At 33.3% G+C, this 21,876-nt stretch overlaps 1 protein-coding gene across 6 annotated transcripts in view; it reads left to right on the top strand.

The window, feature by feature from the left end:
- Positions 1 to 1,463: 1,463 nt before the first annotated feature.
- LOC106470522 (protein SHQ1 homolog) overlaps positions 1,464 to 21,876 on the top strand; it is a 41,329-nt gene continuing 20,916 nt past the window's right edge. For 3 of the 6 annotated variants that reach the window (XM_022399128.1, XM_022399129.1, XM_022399123.1), the window contains exons 1-12: positions 2,379 to 2,674; positions 5,528 to 5,610; positions 9,038 to 9,105; positions 9,585 to 9,649; positions 10,729 to 10,854; positions 12,490 to 12,632; positions 13,309 to 13,421; positions 16,761 to 16,867; positions 17,516 to 17,569; positions 17,958 to 18,058; positions 18,644 to 18,697; positions 18,848 to 18,971. In XM_022399128.1, the coding sequence (XP_022254836.1) occupies positions 2,659 to 2,674; positions 5,528 to 5,610; positions 9,038 to 9,105; positions 9,585 to 9,649; positions 10,729 to 10,854; positions 12,490 to 12,632; positions 13,309 to 13,421; positions 16,761 to 16,867; positions 17,516 to 17,569; positions 17,958 to 18,058; positions 18,644 to 18,697; positions 18,848 to 18,971 (1,054 nt within the window). In that variant the 5' untranslated portion in view covers positions 2,379 to 2,658. Of the gene's footprint in view, positions 1,699 to 1,812; positions 1,832 to 2,378; positions 2,675 to 5,527; positions 5,611 to 9,037; positions 9,106 to 9,584; positions 9,650 to 10,728; positions 10,855 to 12,489; positions 12,633 to 13,308; positions 13,422 to 16,760; positions 16,868 to 17,515; positions 17,570 to 17,957; positions 18,059 to 18,643; positions 18,698 to 18,847; positions 18,972 to 21,876 lie in introns of those variants that run through there. The other 3 variants (XM_022399125.1, XM_022399124.1, XM_022399126.1) reach the window with 3 other exon arrangements.

Genomic DNA, 21,876 nt, shown 5'->3' with positions numbered 1-21,876 from the left:
TTTACACTCCAGCAAAGTTGTCCAGTGGCTTCATGCTCTGCTGTCCTATAAGCCATCAGCAGTGGAGGTGGTAAGACATCCCAGTCATCTTGGCGGCTATTACAAAACTTTGTCAATTCCTGTCCCAGTGTGCAGTTGTACTTTTCTACCATCCCATCGGACTGTGGGTGAAGTGGCGTTGTCCTGGTCTTTCGGATGCCAAACAACTTGCAGCATTCTTTGGAACACAGCCGATTCAAAGTTATGGTCTTGATCTGAATGCAGTTCGTATGGCATACCAAATCTGAAGAAGAAATCACTAACAGCCGAAGCTATAGTTGTAGCTTCCTGATTTGGTATTGCATATGCCTCAGGTCACTTGGTGAAATAACCCATCACCACACAAATGTACTTGTTTCCAGCACGAGTTTGGGGCAGAGGACCAGCAATGTCAACAGCTACTCTTTCCATTGGTGCACCAACTTTCGGGATCCTTCTAGATATAGTGTAGTCTTGTATATATAAACCAGTAAGAACTGAGGCGAGAAAGGTATTGAGTTATTGAACTGCTGACAGAGAGAATATTGTTGGGCGCGTGAGACGTTCGTTATGAGTTATAGCGTTATAGCAGAACAGGAGAAAGACCAAGATTTGAAGCCAATGATTGATTTTCTCAAAGCAAGTGTTTTGCACCCTGCTTGAGAGAAGGTGTCAAGTCTAAGCCCTGTGATAAAGAACTATTGGGCACAATGGACCAGTTGAGGCTTGAAGATGGTATTCTTCTCTGGAGATGGGAAACTGCAGATGGGAAAGTGACGACCTGGCAAACGGTTGTACCGAGAAAGTTACGGGAAGTTGTGCTGCAGCAATCCCAATATACTTTAACAGGATGACATCTCAGAGTTAAGAAACCATTGAGTCACCTACGACACAGATTTTACTGGATAGCTATGAGGCAAGATGTGGAAGAATGGTGCAGTACATGTTGTGCTAAAAGGGGACCCCAGCATAAGGGACGTGCTCCAATGAAGTTATATCTATTTAAGGAAGGGACGTGAATGTTCGAGAAGGACGTGGCGTGATACTAGTCACGTGACCTCCGCTGACGCAACAGGTCTAATAAATGCTTCCTGTTATTACGTTCGTGTTTTGTTTTATCATTAAGCTACGTTTTCCGAAAAATGAGTCGATTACTATATATTTTATTATAAGGATTATTTTAATTCTTCTAGACTACCATCTGTGTGAGTCGATGTTTTAACACTGCCCAATCTCTTATCACGTCAATATTCAAGTGATTTTCACTATGATTTTAGGCCGCACATCTTCATTCGTGTCGTTAGACACTGATGTTGCTGCATTATATATAGATTTTTTAATGTAAACAATATTATTCCGTGACCTATACCTTTTATTGGTCTCTGCCCATCACGAGTATCGAAACCCGGTTTCCAGTGTTGTAAGTCTGCAGACATGCCGCTGTGCCACTGGGGTGAGGGGGCCCACATTATGAGTCTTGCAGTGTTAGTAGGTCGCTATTGATGTAGAAATGAAATCTAGAGTGAAATAAAGCGCCATCTTTTAGAATTAAGCTCCTACAAATGAAAATGTGTCTTTAAAACTTCAAAAACTTTTGGGGTTTTATTTGGGAAGTTAACGAGAACGTTTGGCGAAGTCTTAGAAGAATATTTTGAAAACTTTCGTTGTTTTATATGTAAGGTATATACCTTTCTTAATATTTTTAAAAAAGAAAGAAATTACAAGCTTTAAAATAAATTTGTGATTTTTGTTAGGCTTTATTATTAGTTTGTATTACGAATGTCGATCCTTGGTTTACTAATTCAAACTTTAAGTTAGTTAATCACACATTATAATGATTATTCAAGAACGTTCCAGTCTTTAGTTTAGACATTTTTAATTTTATCTTTATCTCAGAATCAGGGTTAAGCCATTAACTACTGTTAAAAATAAGTTGTATTTTGTAATATGAGTAGTACAAGAAGTAGTATATTATAACTAATATTTGCTCTGCTGTTGCTAGTGATATTACTATTATAATTTACGTTAGTCTAGATAATATCGCTAGTTCTGTGTAGTCTAGGTTAGGCTAGAGATAGTGGGAGATTGTTTATTACACATTCACAAATAATATTGATACAGATATATACTACAATTTATAACCTGGAAATATTTAAAATTAAAATGTGAAATTGCCCAGTTTCTTGAAAATAATTTTTGCTTAATCATTTTGTCTTTAACTTTAAGGATGATCTAAGTTCAAATGTAAAAGGATGTTAAGTTCTAAATTTTTAATTTATTGATAAATAATCTTAGAATAGGATCTTATTCATTTTCATGAACATTTATGACATAAACAATTTCAAATTCAAAGGCCTTTTAATAATTCTAGTAAATTGCAACATTACATCATTAGCCACAAAACTTTCCAATTCCATAGCAATGCTACTCATAAAAATTACTATTGTTTCATACAAAACAAATTCTTGCAGGCAATATCAGCTTTTATTGGTTGGTATGGGAGAGGCATTAGTGTAGAAAGATAACGTTTTTTTGTGACTAGAACATCCAGGAATGATATTGAGAGTTTTTTAATTACAATTCCATTATGAACATAGCACCTTGGTTAAAACAAATGAAGGATAGTTAACCTAGTAATGGATGATCCAGAAGCTTGGTATTGGTTTGATATATTTCACTGTTAATACCACTGATTATAACTTGTGTTCATTGACATTACTAAATATTTGACATCAATTTTTTTATTCACCTTATTAATTTTATCATTCTGTTTTTTTAGAATATATTACAGATCACAGTCTGCAAACATTTATTTTTTATCCCTGTAGAGTTAACACATTAATTGTTCATTTTATTTTAAAAAACCTTGATGTTTTTCCATTATGAATCTTATTATCATTGACTGCTACAACTATTAGCACTTTAAATATATTATTAGTCTTAAAATCAGTAGGAATTTTCTTTGACTTTTTATAAATTTTTAATAAGCTGTTTGTTGCTAAAATTACTATATTTAATACTCTTAAGTTGGTACAGAAACCTTTGCAATAATAGTGAAAAGTTTATTCCTTTGAACAATAAAATTGAATCTTGATAAGTGGTTTAAAGTTTTTTTTCTCTAAAACATAGAGGAACTAGAGATGATTTGAAGTAACATGTATTTCAGAATTGTAAAATCTACTTATAATACTTTTTTGAATAATGAAGTGAAAAAGCTAGAAATGCATGTGTGAATATTAGATCCATCAGATATAGGCTTCTGAATTCCATATGCAGACTTTTTCAATAGCAAGATTATTTCTTAATTGAAGCTATAAACTTATGAAATGGTTTTTGTTGTTAACGTAATATTTTAAATTGTTGAATATGTGTATAAATATGAGAGGCCGCATGCCGGTTTTAGTACTTTTGTTGGTTATTTGTTATTTGATGGGTGGAAAGGATATCTTTATGTTTTGAATGGCCATCTGTCACCTCACTCTTTTTTGTACTTAAAATTAGAGTTTGAAATATCATTGCCTAAACAAAGTAGTCAAAAAAATTTCTTGCAAACTCTATAGGATGTTTTAGAACTGTTAATTATACGAATTCTACAATCTCCTACAGCATTGTTTCCCAAACTGTGGGTGCATTTTATAATAAATGGAAATCCACCTAAGGAAAATTTATTGTTCTCAGAAATTGTTAATATTTTTGGTGTTTGCTGTTATGAAAATTGGCAGAAAGGGGGGTTGAGAAAAGAATAAGTTTACGAAAGGCTGTTATTAAACACTAAACAAATTTCTACCTCCCTGGTATTCAGTTTTAAGTCAAGTCAAATTTAGAAATAATATATAGTTATATGTTTGTTTTCAAAGTTACTTAATTGCTATATGTTAATTAAATGTACATGAGGTCAGTTCATTATATTGACCCCTGTGTTGGAAAAGTAGCATTAACTATAATATGTATATACATGAAATGTGGCAAGCTTTCCAAAACATACATACCTCCGCTGACAGTAATAGCTAGTTCTTGATCTTCATCTTTGCCATCTAATGTTGTGTTCACTTGCTCCAGTCTTTATATACCCCACTTGACTGCCTCGGCAATATCTAATTTGCAAAACTTTATGCCGGTCCTCACACACCCTCTATGCAGGTACTGTATATAAGCCTTGTATGCAGACAATAAAATCAGTTTTTCTTGACAAAGCGCAAGCATTCACACTAACATTTTGTGATTTACATTTTCTTAGTTTTCGCTTTCTAATAATCGGGTATTCTTTTTGTTATCCAGAGAAAAAAATTTGTTGAATTTGTTTTTTGTTTTTTCTTACTCATCATTCTGTGGTTACTGGTAGGGATCCTATCACAAAGATATATATATCTGTGGTCCAACTGCCCTTGCCACCAACATGGGATATGGGTACCATGAACCCTTAAATCCAACCCGAGTTGTGGAATCTCGGCTGTTTGGTCAGGGCTGGACTATTATACTTGTATTATTCCACCCTTTTCAATTTTCTGTAGTTCTCGATGAAGAGCATACCTGTTTTGGATGTAGTGTGGTGTTCCCCACTTTGATACCACTTTTTGTGGTACATATTTGTTCTCTGCAGATGCTTTCTGTATGATCTCTGTCCTCACTGGCCCCTCCGCCTTCTCAGTGTGGGATTCTAGCTATTAGTGTCATTGGAGGTATGTATGTTTTGGAAGTTATCATTTTCCTAAACTGAAAATGTATTTCCAAACATACTTACCTCTGCTGACACTCTCCCTCCCTTCCTCCACACTAAGAGCTGGTGTTAGTGACCAGAATGATGTAAGTTGCGAAAAAGTGATGTTATTGTCTGCATACAAGGCTTGTATACAGTACCTGCATAGAAAGCATGAAAGTTCCAGCATGAACTTTTGCAAATTAGATATTTCCGAGGGCTGTCGAGTGGGGTATATAAAGACTGGAGCAAGTGAACAGAACATTAGATGGCAAAGATGAAGATCGAGAAATAGCTATTAGTGTCAGCAGAGGTAAGTATGTTTGGAAATACATTTTCAGTTTAGGAAAATGATAACGTTTGTCAACAGTGCAAGTCTTGTACATACAACCAGATTTATGACTAAAATTTTTGAACTAAAATATGTCTAAGATACCGGGCTATCTGGCTCAGATTCTAACAAGTTGGAGTACAAGGCAATGTGCATGAGCAAAAAAAAAACTTGTCAGTTGTACAGTTTAGAAATTTCATTTACACAGTCTCTACAACCTCTTAAATGTATATCTAAATTCATTTTCAGTATTCCTTTATATCTGGTACTTTTTTTAACACAAACTGTTGTGTTATTAGCAATGTAGGGTAATGTTTTGATCCCTACCTGTGCACATCGGGTTAACACTACAAACTGATGGTATATTTGCTCAATATTTATTTTTATAGTAAATTAAAGGAAATGAAATAAATAAATAAATAAATTTTAAAGATTGACTCTAAATATGCTGAATTAAACATATTTAATTTTTTTTTTGCTAGGTTCGAAGATGCTGACTCCACGTTTTGAACTTACTCAGAACCCCCAGTTTGTTATTTTAGTTATTCATGCTCCATATACAAAGGTAATGTTTGTACCTAATGAGTACGACAGTCATCATTGTTATATCCATGTGTACACATCTTGTAATTAATGAGAATGACACTATCATAGTTACAGCTACTTGTAGATATGATCTTATATATAACGAGACTGACATCATTACATTCACAATATTCAAAAGCATAGAGGATCAATAAAAAGAAGTTTGCTTCAAAAAACAACAACCCAGGTACTTTCAGAAATTCCATTTTCTGAAAGCACTTGTGTTTTTGGGTTTCTTTTCTGATACTGTTATTGTTACAGGCGTGAGTGCACGCGAATAAAGATTTTTAAAATAAATCTTTTATTATACATGGTAAGCTGTGACATGTATGTTTTTCAAAACAATATTGAGACAATTTGATGCAAACTTCACACTTGAAGTTAGAATCCCTGTCCCACCAAACATGCTTGCCCTTTTAGCCATGGGGGCATTATAATGTGACAGTCAATCCCTCTATTTGTTGGTAAAAGAGTAGCCCAAGAATTGGCAGTTAGTGGTAATGACTAACTGCCTTCCCTCTAGTAATTTACTGCTGAATTAGGATGGCTAGTGCAGACAGCACTCGTGTAGCTTTGTGCGAACTTCCAAACAAACCAAACCAATCAAAATAGTTTTATTATTAAAAGTTTATTCTATGTGTGTCTTACTTGGATTTTGCTAATCAAGTGATTTTAATTTGGGAGATTATTGATGTTTAGAAAAGGTGTTGAGAAACTACAGTCTTGTTTGTTTATTTACATGTAGTTGATAGTAATGATATTAAATAATTTCTGAGGAACTGTTTGCAAAAATGCATCTTAAAAATGTGGGGTTTAATGGAAATTAGTGAACACATCTGCAACACCTCACAATCCAACAACAACTGTAGCACCTCAAATTTTGAAAGGTTTTGAATTTTTTACATTTTCTATAAGGCTTATTAGACTTTAAAAGTTAATGTGGAAATTATTAAAGTTGATCAAGATGCTTACTTGTTTTTTTGTTAGAAGAAGGTAGTTGTAAATAGATTTCAGTGTTCTTCTACTGTCTTTTTGTTAATTGAATTGTAAGTACACTTTTAGTTTTTCTTTGTCTTTTTTTCTGAGGTGTTTGTGAAATACATTTTAGTGTTTGTCTTTTTGCTGAGGTGGTTTTAAAAAGATTTTGGTGTTTTTGCTTAACTGGTTTTAAATATGTTTCAGTGTTTACCTACAGCTTTTTTGCTGAAGTGCCTGTAAATATTTTTCTCCTATTGTCTTTTTAATGAATAGGCCATCTGGCTTCTTTATCTTCTCTAGGCTTTTATTTCTGTTAGCTGATTATGAATCAGTTTATATCAATTTAAAATTTTAACTAAAATACATGCTTCGTTAGAAAATTTTAATTTTCTTTCTGAAATGTTACACTTTTAAATAGAATATAGAAGTACTTAACTTCCTTGGTCAGTTTATTTGGACTCCCATCTATTATTGGGTTGAATTAAATTTCAGTACTATAACACCCTAGATTTAACCATGGCATAGACTCCACAAGATGCCTGAAGGTATATTACTTGATTGTAGCTCATCTTCTGAAGATTATGTGCAATGGTTTCACAGATGGCAGCAGAGGATTATTGTGAGGAACTTCATGTCCAAGTTTATCTCAAAAATGCTTCATTAAGTAAGGACTGGAGATTATACTGGCCAGGAAGGTGACTGAAGACACTCAAGTTTTCAATTAAATTTGGCTCAGCAGCTACAGGAGAGCCAATAACAAGCAGTGGATAATGCTACTACAGATCTGGGAAACTAAAGGAGTCTAAATTGGGCCTGTCCACCGACTTGGGGGAGTGCAATGAACAGCTTGCACAAAATGGTTTAGTGGTCAACCCTGCTCTTTCAGAACTTGGTGGGTCTTGGTACGTGCTTGTCAGAGTACAAGGGTGAGAGATGGAACACCCAGAGCAGCCAGAACACTGGCAGATCTCAGTATATCAGGTGTTCCAAGTGAAACTACCACATTGACCAGTTAACACAAACTTTGATCTGGTGATGGAAATAAACTAGACATGAATAGAAAGGTAATTCTCCGATTGTGTCTAGCAGGCATTGGTCACAAGATGAAGGTAGCCTTTGCCAACTTTAGTCCTGGCATTGGCATCCTTGGGATGGATGTACTGAGATGTTATCAGTCAGTTTTACCTTTGCAATCAGTTAATTGATGTTCCATTGGAAAGTTATTTGATGCCAGCCAAACTGCACCCAGATACCGTGTCTGCACAAGCTTATGAGGGAGAGGAAGTCACATTACCTTAATGAGCACAATTAGTTTTCCATTGTTAGCCTTGGCATAGCGGCTCATAGAAAGGCTTTGAGTTTTTGTTCAAGTACAAACTTTTAGTTCATAGCTCCATCTCTTGACCAATTTGAGATCTAATTACAGCTGTGGCTATTGAGGATTCCTCCTTGTTTATTACAGATGAAATATATGCTGTTTTCTGTCCAGCATACAAGCAACATCAGCTCAGTTAGTAATCTGACCTAAGAGAGATGAAGTCCTGGTGTTATTCTGCAGTTATAAATGATTGGTTTCCAGCTTCATGCAGGAATGGTCATTGGCATAGTGAATGAAGTGGAGGTAACTTAGGCCAGCAGTAATGATAGGATTGTGTTTGCCATGCTACATTTGAAAGTGAGTAAATGGTTACCAACATATCTGAGATTGCTAGTTGAGGATTATGCAGACAATATAGACTTGACACAGTGGCAACAACATAGTGACTTGTAAGCTGAATATGCTGAGGCATTTGTGTGACCAAGGTGGTGATTAAGTCAAACAATAGTCACACAGTATCATATAAATGCAGATGATGCATATCTGATTAAACAACTACTGGACAGGTTTCCCTGGAGCACTATGGATATAGGCAATGCTGAGATATAGCAGATGTTAAAGGATGGGATCATATAGCCTTTGGAGAGTGCTTAATTATCTTCATTAGTGATTGTTAGGAAGAAGGAAGGTACTACGCTCAGGTTCTGCTTTGATTTTAGATGGGTGAAAGTGGTTACTTGTTTGATCCCTTTCCATTGCCAAGAACAGATGAATATCTGGAAAGTTGGAAGGAGCTTGATGGTTTTATACACTAAACATGGCATGTGGATACTGGCAAACCAAACTGGATGATGAGAGCAGACCTGAGTACAAGAGATGGCTTGAAAAGATTTAAGTTGTGATTTTCAAATGGCCTTTACATAAATGTTCTACACAACGGATTAAATAGACATTTGACTTTACCACTGAAACCTCCCATAATCAAGTAGTTGAACACCAATTTTTAGAATTTGAAATCTGTAAATGTTTCACTGATGCTTGTTTTTAAAAATTCACATGTACCTTGTCCATCTTTCTCTGGAAATTTATGTTTATTCTACTGTCTGTGCAGGTTACAGATGCAGAGCTTTTCTTTCATGGGAATGATTTTAAGTTCTTCTCCAAGCCATATTTTCTGAGGTGAGTGTATTATATCATATGTCCTACAAATGTCCAGATGTCATATAAGATAATGTGGAGGTTAAAAATACCAAATACTTTATTTAACAACAAATATATTTTGGTTGCATGAAGTTAAATAGATATTTATGTTATTTTATGGAGGTGTTTATTTTTTTTTTTTAGTTTATGACTAAAAAATTATAGCAAGAGAACAATGTTATTGGATTCACAAGCATTCCAAAATGAATATTTTCTTTAACGTACGAACACATCACAATAATTATTGAAAGATAACTTCTACTTAATCTCTTTATTTTTCATATTTTTATGAAGAATATATTTTATGTTCTATTTTTGTATAGTTTTCCCTCATTTCTTTATTTCTCTTCCTATACATTTTCATAAAGTAATTTTCCTATTTCATTTTTTATACTTCAGAAATTATTACTTATGTAATGTGTGCTTCATGAAGTTAATTTCTTGTTTTTTGGAAATAGGTTGACTTTGCCTGGAGAAGTGAAAGAAAATGGAAATGAAAAAGCAACATATGATGCAGAAAAAGGTTAAAAGAAATGCCATTTAACCTGTACTTTAATGATAATTTTGTAAATATTTTGTGTTATTTACATACTAAATTCATAATTTTTTTAAAAATAAACTACTCATGTCATAAATGATCTATGTACATTTTACTAGTCACCACAGAATATGTGAAGTATATTTTAAATAATAATAGTCTTTCCTTCAGAGGAATAATAAATGTCTTCTTTAAAACAACCAGGAAAAAGCTTCAGTCTCAAAAATAATTTTTGTTGCATCTTGTGTTTGTGTTAGCCTTTATGCAGCACATTGTACCATTTTAGTTGTGTTATTTATTGTTTTCACAGAAAACAGGTAAGATGTTTTGTTTGTAGTGTAATTTTTCATACATTATTCATACTGCAATATTTTCTGGGGCTTCTGGTTCACACATATCTGTTTTTATTCTATGAGATGTCTTGAAAATTAAAGCACCACACATAGTTAAGTTTAAAGGAAGTTTGCCTTCTAGTGCCTTGCACTGGATCTGTGATCAGTGAGGACTTTGAAGCAGGATAATAGCAAAAGATTGATGTGGTTCAGAAACTTATTATATTCAATCAAACAGCATGATGTAATTACATCATTTATTTTGAAAGCTTCTTAGGCTGTCTTGTTTACAAAAAGTGATAACTACTTGGTGATTTGTAAAAAACAAAACTGGTAATATTGTGAAAAAAAAAAGATTTCCCCCAATGTAAAATTAAGTTTTATGTGGCACCAAACAATTTATATGTTGTATTGTGATTGTATATGATTAAAAGTTTGAAAAGAGTAATAAAGAGTATGTTTATCATTCACAAGCAATGTTTTTCTAAGTTATTACCAAACATATTTTACTCTAAAATTTTTAAACAGAATAAAATTTTAAACTAGAAGAATAGGTTCACTATGCGACTATCTAAAAGCAAAAGGCTGATTATTGGTGTTAAGAAAAGGCTTTGTGTTAAGGTTAATGCTTTTTCACTTTAATTAATTGTGACATATGTTATTAATGAGTCTCTCTACTGGAAAACGTCTGTATTAATTGTTCTGAATGACTCATTCAATGGTCTTATTTAGGTACATTTACTATCAAGATGCCCAAAATGTCTCCCGGTGAAGTGTTTGAAGGCTTGGACATGATTACCAAACTTTTAACACCATCAGGAAAAATTTCTGCAGCATCACCAGTAATTGAAGTTCTTGGTAGGGTAACTTTTATTATCTCTCTTTATTGCTTCGAAAAATAGATTGCTTGTCACAAGGGAATATAGAGCTTCTAAATGTATGAAAAGTTTGTGGGCTTCATTACCTATTCTTTTAGTAAGATTTTATTATGAATCAATAGAATCCTTATGTTCTTGTATTTCAGAAATAAACAAACATGTAACCTTATGAATCATACTTGAAATACTTCATCCTTACTTCTTACAGCAATAAATAATTTGAATATTTAGTGCCACAAAATGACCTAGCTAGAATTCACCAGAGAACATGTAGACCCCCTCTGGTCCAATCCAGTCAGTTGTGGGATGTTTTTGATTTTAAACCAGGGGTGCTCAGAAATTAAAGAATTCCTCTTCACCCTACTCTGATGTAATCATATTTTAAAGCCTGAATGAATTATTTTTCCTAACTCAGATGTTTTTAGTATTTTAAAATGTGTAGTTTTCTAACTAGCAATTTTAGAATTTGATTGACTGACTACCACCTCATTTAAATGGCAGCCTTATGAAGAGATGATGGCAAAGCCTTGGTGAATTAGAATTTTTTTCTACTCTTTTTAATTCCTGGTACCTTCTTCGTTTCTCATTTGGCCTACTCCAACATTATCACTACATTGACTGTTTGTATCTGAGAGAGACCATACTACTTGTGCCTGCCCCGCGGGGCATTCACTCTGTCTCAAAAAAGCCTGAGACTGCTCCATGCCATTTATTATATAAATCAGTAAACAATACAATCTCTTGAGACTCATTGTGATAGGTATGAGTTGTAGTTCCATCGTTTATTACCATGAGGTTGTTATTTTCAATGAGGTGGTGTAGTATATTACCATTTATATTAGTTTCACATCAGTTGAAATCTAGGTGCTTGGAGTTTAAGTTATGAGGATTATTGTACGTATACGTTGGTTAAAGATGGTTTGGAATAAGGTGGTGTCTGTATGTTGTGCAGGGAATATATAGACTGCAAGCAGTGCTATGGTTGCATGATATGGAGGGTGAAAATGGCATAATATCTATTCATTGGAGCTGTTTGTATTGAGGCTAGGGAATGTTATTTTTAAATCTCTCTCTTTTTTTTTTTAATACAACATTGTCATTCCACATGTGCTTGGAGTTCTTGGTTCTGTTCAGGCTGAGTAGAGTTTCATTAATTCTTATTATGTCTGAATTAAGTTTGGTACTAAAGGTTAAAAAGTTTGCACTTTTTGGTAATGTAAACCACCTTGAATATTTACATGCAACACTTTGATTATTTTATCTTTTCTTAGGATGGGATGATCTTCATTGGTGGTGTCTTCTCTTGATAAATGCTTCCAAGGATTTAAGATCCTGATTGTATAAATTGAAATAGAAGTAGGTTTCTTCTGTTAGTATGTCAAAGATCTTTTGTTCTCCACATGTTGATGTCCACAGTGAAGGCTACAGTGCTGCCAGTGGTGATCTGGATTCTTAGAACCCTGCTTGGGTGGTCCTTGTGGTTAGTTTGTGCTGTTCTTGCTACTTTGAAGACCTGCTCCCAGCCTTAGTGAGCTGGGACACAAGAGTAGCTAAAGGTTTCGTTTGTTGTTCTCATCCCTGTTTACTTGAAACACTCCATTCTTGTATCTTACAGACTCTACAGAACTAAAAGAAGACAAAGATGATGATGAATTTGATTGGCAGATTGAGCAGATACCTTGGTCAGATGACAGTACCATATGTGGAGAAAAATATGGGTTTGCTAATGAACGGTATGGAGTGTGTACTCGTCTTCAGGTACTAATTTATCTATTTTAAAGGGTCTATTTTAACCATTGTTAATTCATTTTAGATTGTGTTGCATTTTTCAAACTGTATATATTTTCTCTTTACAATTGTTTTTGACAATCCTACTCAGAGTTGAATTTTAGCTCCATATGCCACCTGGGACTGTAGGTGCTATTTCATTTTATATGGTCTTTCATTAGGTGGTTCTTGGTGGGTCAGCTGTAAGTTTATAGATTTACAATGCAAAAATCCAGGGTTCACTTTGTATCTTTGCATTCAAACAAACTCTTCAGGTGCAATAAAGGGTAGTTTCAATTTAACAATTTTTTTATATTACAAATTGAGAAATGAGATTAGTGTATAAAGAAGAGAACCCAGTTTGTTACATACCTAAAACTTAAAATATAGGTGGTATTTATGAAAAAAGTATAATCTACATGAAACATTCATTTTTTAGCATAAAGTAAAATGTTTATTGAAATTTTTAAATAGTGTTCAAAAGCAAGTACTTTAATACAAAGGTGTAAATATTTGTCTATCACACATGAATGTCATAACTATATAGTTGTTAAGTTAATAGTTACTTTTCTGTTCAGTTGATGAGCATGAGATTATCATGTTATTTGGTTCACAGTTCTAGCTTAAAAGAATTGTCAATTATTGATTGTTTTATTTTTATTCAAAGGAAGAATTACCAGACTTGGTGGATATTAAAAATCCAGACCATAAATCTATTGAAGAGAGGAGAAAAGAAAGAATAAATGCAGAAACTGCCCAGTTCAGTGATGATCATTACCTGTAATGAAATTTTACAATTATATTAATTTTTAAAGTTTGTTATATCCTGTATCTAGATGTTGTTATGTATTACAATTTTGAGTGGTCTGAAACTGAGCTAATTGATAATTTAAATTTATTAGTTAGACATATGCCGATATATCTCCAATTTATGATATTTACCAACAAGTTTGATACACACAGTTTTCTTGTTTAACACAAATATATTTTAATATACAAACAACAATACAATTTACAATGACAGTTATTACAAACAGTTATTACACACGATTTATATACAAAAATTTTACAAAGTTACAAGCAATATAAAGTCTTCTTTCTAGTCTGGAACTTCCTTGATATCTTATCGAGTTGATTACGGGTTGATGTAGATACGATTCGCTTAACAGGAAGCTAGCTAGCTTTGTCCTTCTTTATTCACCAGCCACACACGCCAAATTTTCCACCGTGAAGTTATATAATGTTTTCGTAAAAATACAAATGTCCGATGAGAATCAATTGAAGTTAAATGATTTGTAATGTTCGAACTTTGTAAATGCTTCTGGTCAAATATCTGAAGTTTTCCGATTAATAAAGGCTAATCACAATTATAGTTATAGCTTCCAAAGGTTAAAGCACACTGACTATAGCAAACTAATAATAGATACTACTTTTTTGACACGTCGCATTGGTTATGTTTATAGGAGTGTGGAGAGTTTCTAGAAAAATCAGATTATGTAACAATACAAAGCTACACTAGCGTTTACATACACACATATATTGTTGATTCTTACACTCAAGAATCTTCTACAACTTTAGAGAATAGGCGGGAGTTTCACAATACATATTTAACTGCATAAGTTATGTACATTTGTAAATATAAAATTAATTCAAGCAAACATCAATATTATAATAAATATATATAATAATAAATATGTCACAATGTAATGTGTTTATATGGTAGTAGCATGTGAAAATCCCACTAAACCTTTCCTGAACCTGTTTACTTGGAATGTGGGAAAAATAGCTTTCTAATCAGACATATCAAACACTGGATGGCAAACAAATAATGCTCATTCAGTTCCCAAAGTGTGCCATTTTTTTTTTTTTTCTGCAGACACATGAATCAAACAGAAACCTCTTTTTTACTGTTTGTTATGTGCCTAGGGAACATTCATGTATATTGCTGATAACTGATGATGCAAGACAAATAGATGAATGAAGTATGATATAATCATGATCAATCAGATCCATTGTGGCACACCATTGCAAGTTGCTGAAACTAGCCACTATTCAGTTTTAAGAAGTAAAGCGAAATAACTTTTTCATTAATATTGAATTTATAAACAAGTAATTTACTTTTGTAATTCAAAGATATAAAATATTTAAAATACAAATGAAAAAATATTCAGTGATAGGTTTGGCTTACAGATTCAATGTGAAGGGAGGAGACCCATTTAGAAGTTTCCCTAGGCCTATTTGGAGGAATGTGTTAATTGTATAGCTTTCATTTACAAAATATCACCTGTAAACATTAATATGTTTCATATAATACTTAGTGTAAATGCACACGAGCAAGAATAAAATAGAAAATTAAATAACTAGAAAATAAGTTAATGCTTTTTAATATGTTAAATATGTTATATGGAATATATGTTGCTGTTTGTAAGTAGTGTATTTTCTATAATACATTTATTTTGAAAAAGTGTTGGCATCTCTGCTCGGTCATTTGACACACAAATCATAAACATTAGGTGTCTACCTGACACTCGTGCAAAAATTTTTATTTCACTCCTTAAATCATTATAGAAATATTTAGGTTTTCTTGTATTTTGATAATGACAAAAGAAGTAATTTTTTTGCAGTTAATTATTGCAAATTTCAAATTTGTTCATTCCTTTTTTACTTAAATGAAAATAGGGTAATTCAACAAATTGTTCTGTAAAAAGTAAACCATCTCTGTGAACTTCACAAAATTATGAATTGGCATTTCTTTAAATAGTGATCTGTGAGAATATATTGAAAATTAATAGTTTGAATCGGTGTAAATTCCTTTTTGACTTCAAAATTAGCTCAGTATTAACATTTTTACTTTGGAAGATCATTTAGCAAAAAGCACTTGCTCTGGAAAGCAAGTGTTTATTTCACGTTGAAAAAACAAAGATGATTGCTGTTGACAGTGAAGCATTCTACTACATCATAAATACATACCACAGTTTTAATACACTACCATTCAACAACATGCAAGTGGGTTTGACTTGAAGCAGTATGATGGAGAGTCATTTATATAACACATATTTTTCATAAGAAATATAAAAACTCATCTTTTTTACATTATAAACTAAAAAACCTAATATTCTTAAGGATCTCAAGTAGTATCCCAGTAGGAAATTTTTATTAATGATTCATTATGGTAATTTCAATAATAATAAATGTTTTTGCTCAAACAGCATTGGTAAAATGTCCTTAGGTCTCTATAAAATATGCCATATTGAAGTTAAACATTTTGTCATCTGAACATTATATCTGAAAATAACTAGAACAGGGGGTATTCAAAGCTAATTCAATCCATTCTCTTTTTGTGTGAATTTTTTTATGACATTATGTACTTATATAAAGTTAGTTACATGTTTTCTTAAATTACTTTTTCTCTTTAGTTCTGATTTGTATAATTAGCTTGCTTTGATCAGGAGCTATTGATAACACAGGCCTGCAATAGGTTTATTGTCTTAAAATTTTTCATGTTTTACAGTAATTCTTGTATGTTGAATCCAAAAATGATATCCATTTTTCTCAATCGTGTACAGAGTTTTCACAAAATGTCATAATGCAATACATAAAAGAAAGACTACAATATGTAGTTTTGAGACCAAAAGATGTAGATTTCATGAAACAAATCAGGATGAATGAGGATGCATAATTGTTTGACATCAATGTTTTTCCCTTTTCTTCAGTTTGTTTGTAGTTTTGTTGACAAACATAATAAAAAATGTTCATTGTGGTAAACGAAATATTAATTTCACGAAAAAATTAGGATGCATAATCATTTGACATCAATGTTCTTCTCTTTTCTTCAGCTTGTTTGTATTTTTGTTGACAAACATAATAATAAAAAATGTTCATTGTGGTAAACGAAATAATAATTTGATCTAAGTAAGCTTTTTTTGCTTACATGATAGAAAAAAAATATTATTTTCGAAATCTGCATAGCTGAATTATGGAAAATCCATTATTAAAATCAAAACAACTTTTATGAAGTTTAGATTTGCAGGCTTGTGTAATTGAAGGCTTGATAAGAGACTCTTCAGCATCTCCTGACATTGAATCTAATGACATGTAGTAAACATTTTTTTTCATTAGTGCTGATATGTATCAAACTGAGCTAATCCAAGAAGTGCTGGAGTTCCAAGCTCCATGGGAAAAACTCTACTATAATCTGGGAAACTCTGGTAATGCAGATGAGTTAGGTGAGAGTGAAATCTATGTGCAGTTTATCAGAATGACATTTAAAACATTACTTAATTTGTGTTTTTAAGTTAAAGAAGTGTCTTCATCATTTTGTATTTTAATCTTATTCTTTCAAACTGTAAAATGATAAATGAAATAATTGAAAATTGTAATGATTGAAATAAGTAATTTTAATTAGTTCATTATTTTTGTGTATTGTGACACTAATCCATTCAGCTGAGCAACCTCAAATTGAATAATAATGAGAAATCATAATGCAGACATTTTGATTACTTGAATAATGATGGGAAACACTAATTTCAGTTAGTTGATAATTTATGTGACATTAATAAATTTGCTTGTAAGTTCGATTAATCAGTTATTTTATGTGTCACTATTTGATGTAATTTATATTCATGGGTAAATGATTAATTGAGTTAATCAACTAGCTCTGTTTAGTAACTTTGCCATAAACAGACAAACAAATGGTTTGTGATGATACATGCTTTTGTTGTTAAATTCATAAGCATGCTCTCAGTCTTATTACTATTGTGAAAAGCTTGCTATAAGTGTGAATGATGGTTGATGTTTGAATAATTAGACTTAGTGTTATGTGTGAAGTGCATTGATTATGCTTCTTATGTTTTTGCTCAATTTCAATATTTCAGTCAGTTTTACAGAAGCAGAAAGAGAACAGATGAAGAAGTTACCAAAAAAGGAATATATCCTTTAACTTCCTAATTAATATATTTTTTTGCTCAACTGTGTCTTGGATGGTTAATTATTTGTTTAAAAAAAGCTTGAGTAAAAAAATTAACATTGTACTTGTATTTTAGTTTGTCATTTTTCTAGTTGGTTGCCTGTTATATGCTAAAATAAAAGTAATAATCATAATTTCATTTGTGAGCATAATAGTTAACATTTTCTTTAAAATTACATATACTAAAGTTTAATTTTCTTAGGACTTTTTATATGACCTTACATTAAAAATTACTACTTTAATTGTATTAGAAAATATGCATTAAAATGACAATTACATCTTATTTGAGTTGAAATAATCTCCATATAACATTATATAACTTAGTGTTATGCTTTCTTAACTTTTCTCACATCTGCTTAACAAAGCCACTAAGCAAACCTTGTTTTTAGGCCTTGTGGATATATTATATGCTTATGCTTATGATGTGCGAACAACGGAAGGGGAACAAACGGTTAGTTGAAGTTATTTGAAATGAACTTGGGTTGTTGTTTAGGTTTGTTTTTTAAGTTGTTACATTTCTTGATTTTATTTTTCTATCTATTTTTTTTTAGATTAATGTATGACAATATTAGTATACAATCTTGCATCTCTCTCTCTCTAGATTAATAAGTGATAGAACTAATATGGTTGTTAGTATTTAAATGTATGATGGAAAGGCTATGAATGATATGGAGTTTTACATTCAGGTCACATCTAAACTTTCATGTATTTATGTATGTATGGTTTCTTAGTTAAGTTTCATCTCCAATTGGAATAACCTTTTCTTCCAGCTTTTTTTTTTCTCAAGAGTCATTAAGTATATTCTGTAGATTTCTGTTAAATTTTTGAACCTTTATCGCTAAAACTAATCATACATGTATTTTAGTGTATCCATCAGTAATTATCATGCTATAGCCAAAATTTGTGAAGATAAATCAAATTTATATTAAAAATAAAGAAATAAGAAGTAGATTCAAACAGTTTTAATAACTCCATAGCTGGTAGACTGAAACTAGAATTTATTTTTATCCCCAATCTCCATGTGTGGTATCACCAGGTAGAGTCAAGTTGGACCATCAGCAAACTAAGTGCTACTTTGTCATGGTTGGAGGTGAGTTTCATTAATTTAGATAACTAAGATGTAGGACTAGACAAGCTTCAGTTAAGTTTTATTTATTAATGTAGTTAAGGTATTAGTTTTTGAAAAATATAAAAAATGACTAATACAATGTTTTCTATAATTTTTTCTCTGTAACTACAGGTATTTACATCACTAAAAAGTGTGACCATTACCACTGTTCGACGTAGCCTTTGCTACCCATTGTTACGTAACTGGAATTTGGCCATGAAGTTGATTAAAGATACTCAGCAGATTTTAAGCTTAGGTAAATTTCTGTAGTTATTCAAGTGATAAAGGATATTATCTTAGCCAATTTTATCTTGTCATTTCTGGATGTTTTTTATACATTTATAATTGTTATTTTGTAGTTTTAACCATGTTATGAGATTCTTTCAAGTAGTTTAAGGTAGCATATACCCTTTACATAGTGTTATCTATTCATACTATGCTTTTGTATGAAAATATATTGAAATAGGTACAAAGACATATTCTGGCACATGTTGTGTAACATTACCAATGGCTAATTTGTGTGGCCAAGTTGCATATTATAAAAATAAAAAAATGTCTTATTTTCTTGATAACTTCTACAAACATGACTGAATGCTCCTGAAAATGGGTCCAGACTTTTCTGGGATTTGAAGAATTAGTCTGAACTAAGGAAAACTCTGAAAGTAAACAAGTTAAGGATTCAAAATATGCAAACAATTAATTGTGATATTTTTGACATTTAAAGGGTATATGTTACTTTAAATGACAATTTGTGATATTTTCACTATTTTGACATATACATGGAAAAACTAATGCATCACCTAGTTGATTTTTTTTCACACTTTTATTGGTTCCTGTAATGTTTTATGAGATTGTACATTGTGGAAATGTCAGAAATAGTGTAAAACAATTACAGACATTGTGTGGTATAAGCTGAATCATGTTTCAGTCATCCAAACACACACGTGCATCTTTATTGACAAAAGCCCCTAGAGGTGGATTCCTGTACATGGTGAGGGGATCTCCCAGGGAAGGTTCTGTATTTTCAGTTTACCTCTTGTGGGATCTGAACATCCACCCACGTGTTTGCTGTCCATGCGACCCATGAAGGAGAAGATCCTGGTGGTTGAATGGTGTCTGGAGCACTGCAACACACCACTTTGGCCTTGAATTCCTGTAGATGAGTAGCCTTGGGGTGGATCCCCAGGGTCAATCGCCTGGTCCTGTTAGGCTAGAGTCAACCGAGTACCAGTGTTGGGTGTTCTCAGCGGGTGTTGTGGATATCATGTCTGATGCTGATGTCTAGGTATAGTGCTCACGAAACCCTGGCATTGCTGCAGTGTCCTTGTTTGACATTGTAGTGCATCCCCTCCTAGGACACCATAGTGGGTGGGGTCAGTGGGCACTGAATCTTTCTCCTTATATTATGGATCCCCCAAATCCTAATAAAAATAAAATAGTAGAAACTCCGCTCATTGGTAAACGACCACGCCTTGAAGACTGAACAGCAGTCTCTACCCCATTCTGCACTTTTACCTCATTTACTTATCATACATTCTTTGTCGGAAAAACCTTTAGGGAAAATGTCTCCCTTTTTTCATTCAAAAGGGATTAGAGGCGTTTTCTGGCTCTCCAAAGTCAGTTAAGAAGCTACATTCTGGGGACATCTTGGTGGAAACATCAACACCAAAACATAGTGAACTCCTCTTGAATTCGAAGGCCATTGGGGATATACCCATTGAGGTTACTACCCATACTAATTTGAATTCCTCACGAAGAGTTATTATTGAGAGGGATTTGTAGAACCTCCCCGTGAGTCAGAGTTCCTCGCTGGTTTCTCTAACCAAGGAGTTTCTGCAGTGCGATGTATCTCCACTCGAAAAGAATGAATTATGCTGCCTATCAGTGTTCTCATTTTGACGTTTACATCCCAAAATCCACCTGCCACCGTCAAGGCAGGTTATTTGAACTGTAAGGTACGGCCATATATTCCCAACCCTCTCAGATGTTTCCAGTGTCAGTGGTTCGGTCATTCGAAGGCATCTTGTCGTAGTTCTATGACGTGTGCTCGTTTTGGTGGCAAGGACCACGACACCTATGAGTGTGAAATGGACCCCTCACTGTGTTAATTCTAGTGGTTCCTACCCCTATTACTATAGATATTGCCCTAAGTTGGTGGAAGAGAAAGAGGTACATCATGTAAAGACTGTTAACAAAACTTCTTACCCCGAGGCTCGGAAGTTATTGTCCCCTATTTCATCTCGGACATATGTCTGCACTACACTACACTGCTATGGTGGGAGTGCAGATGGACCTTTCCGTACCTCCGTCAAAGTATTTTTTACATCATGTGAAGGGTCTTTTGCTCTCAATGAATAACCGAGCTCACAATTCAACGTCTACTCCTATCTCTGTCCCCATCATTCCTTCCAGTGACTGCCCAGGTCCACCTCCTATAGCTCGGGCCCATTTTATATATCCCCAAGATGCAGAATAATTATTTGTTCACGCCCTCAGTCACTGGAATCTAAGTCTAATGACAGAGATCTGTCCACTCGACCAAACGCAGGATCCATGGAGGTTGATAGACCTCCTTCCAGTAAAGAAAAATGGCATGGTCGTAAACAGAAGGATTCTCCACCCAGTTCTTCTTCACCTATTTTTAAAATGATTGATTGACTCCACTTTGATACAGTGGATGTTGAGGGTTACATTCTAATCTGGATGACATTAAGGCTTTGATTGATTCCTATCATCCCGTGTGTCTTTCCTTACAGGAAACATTCCTGAAACCTGCCAATACAGTCATCTTTTGGCAGTTTTCTTTATATCGGAATGACAGGTTGTGTGATGGATGAGTGCATGGAGGAGTGGCACTGCTGGTCAACCAACACGTGCCCACCTTGTCTGTGTCACTCTATACACCCTTGGAGGCTGTAGCCATCCGTGTTTCCTTGGGTCGTAACATCACTGTTTGTTCTCTCTACCTGGTTCCTGGAGAGACCTTGTGATCAATCAGACCTTGATGCTCTCGTTGAACAGTTGCAATCTCCCTATTTGATCCTGGGAGATTTTAATGGACACAATCCCCTCTGTGGTGGTGCTTATATTAAAGGGAGGGGTCATTCCATAGAGTTGTATGCTCTCAGATCACAACCTTTCTCTCTTCAATACTGGTTCTT

This window comes from Limulus polyphemus, unplaced genomic scaffold (genome assembly GCF_000517525.1).
Source record: "Limulus polyphemus unplaced genomic scaffold, Limulus_polyphemus-2.1.2 Scaffold4061, whole genome shotgun sequence".
NCBI lineage: Eukaryota > Metazoa > Arthropoda > Merostomata > Xiphosura > Limulidae > Limulus > Limulus polyphemus.
Note: the sequence above shows the minus strand (reverse complement) of the source record. Positions and strands in the feature narration are given on the sequence as shown.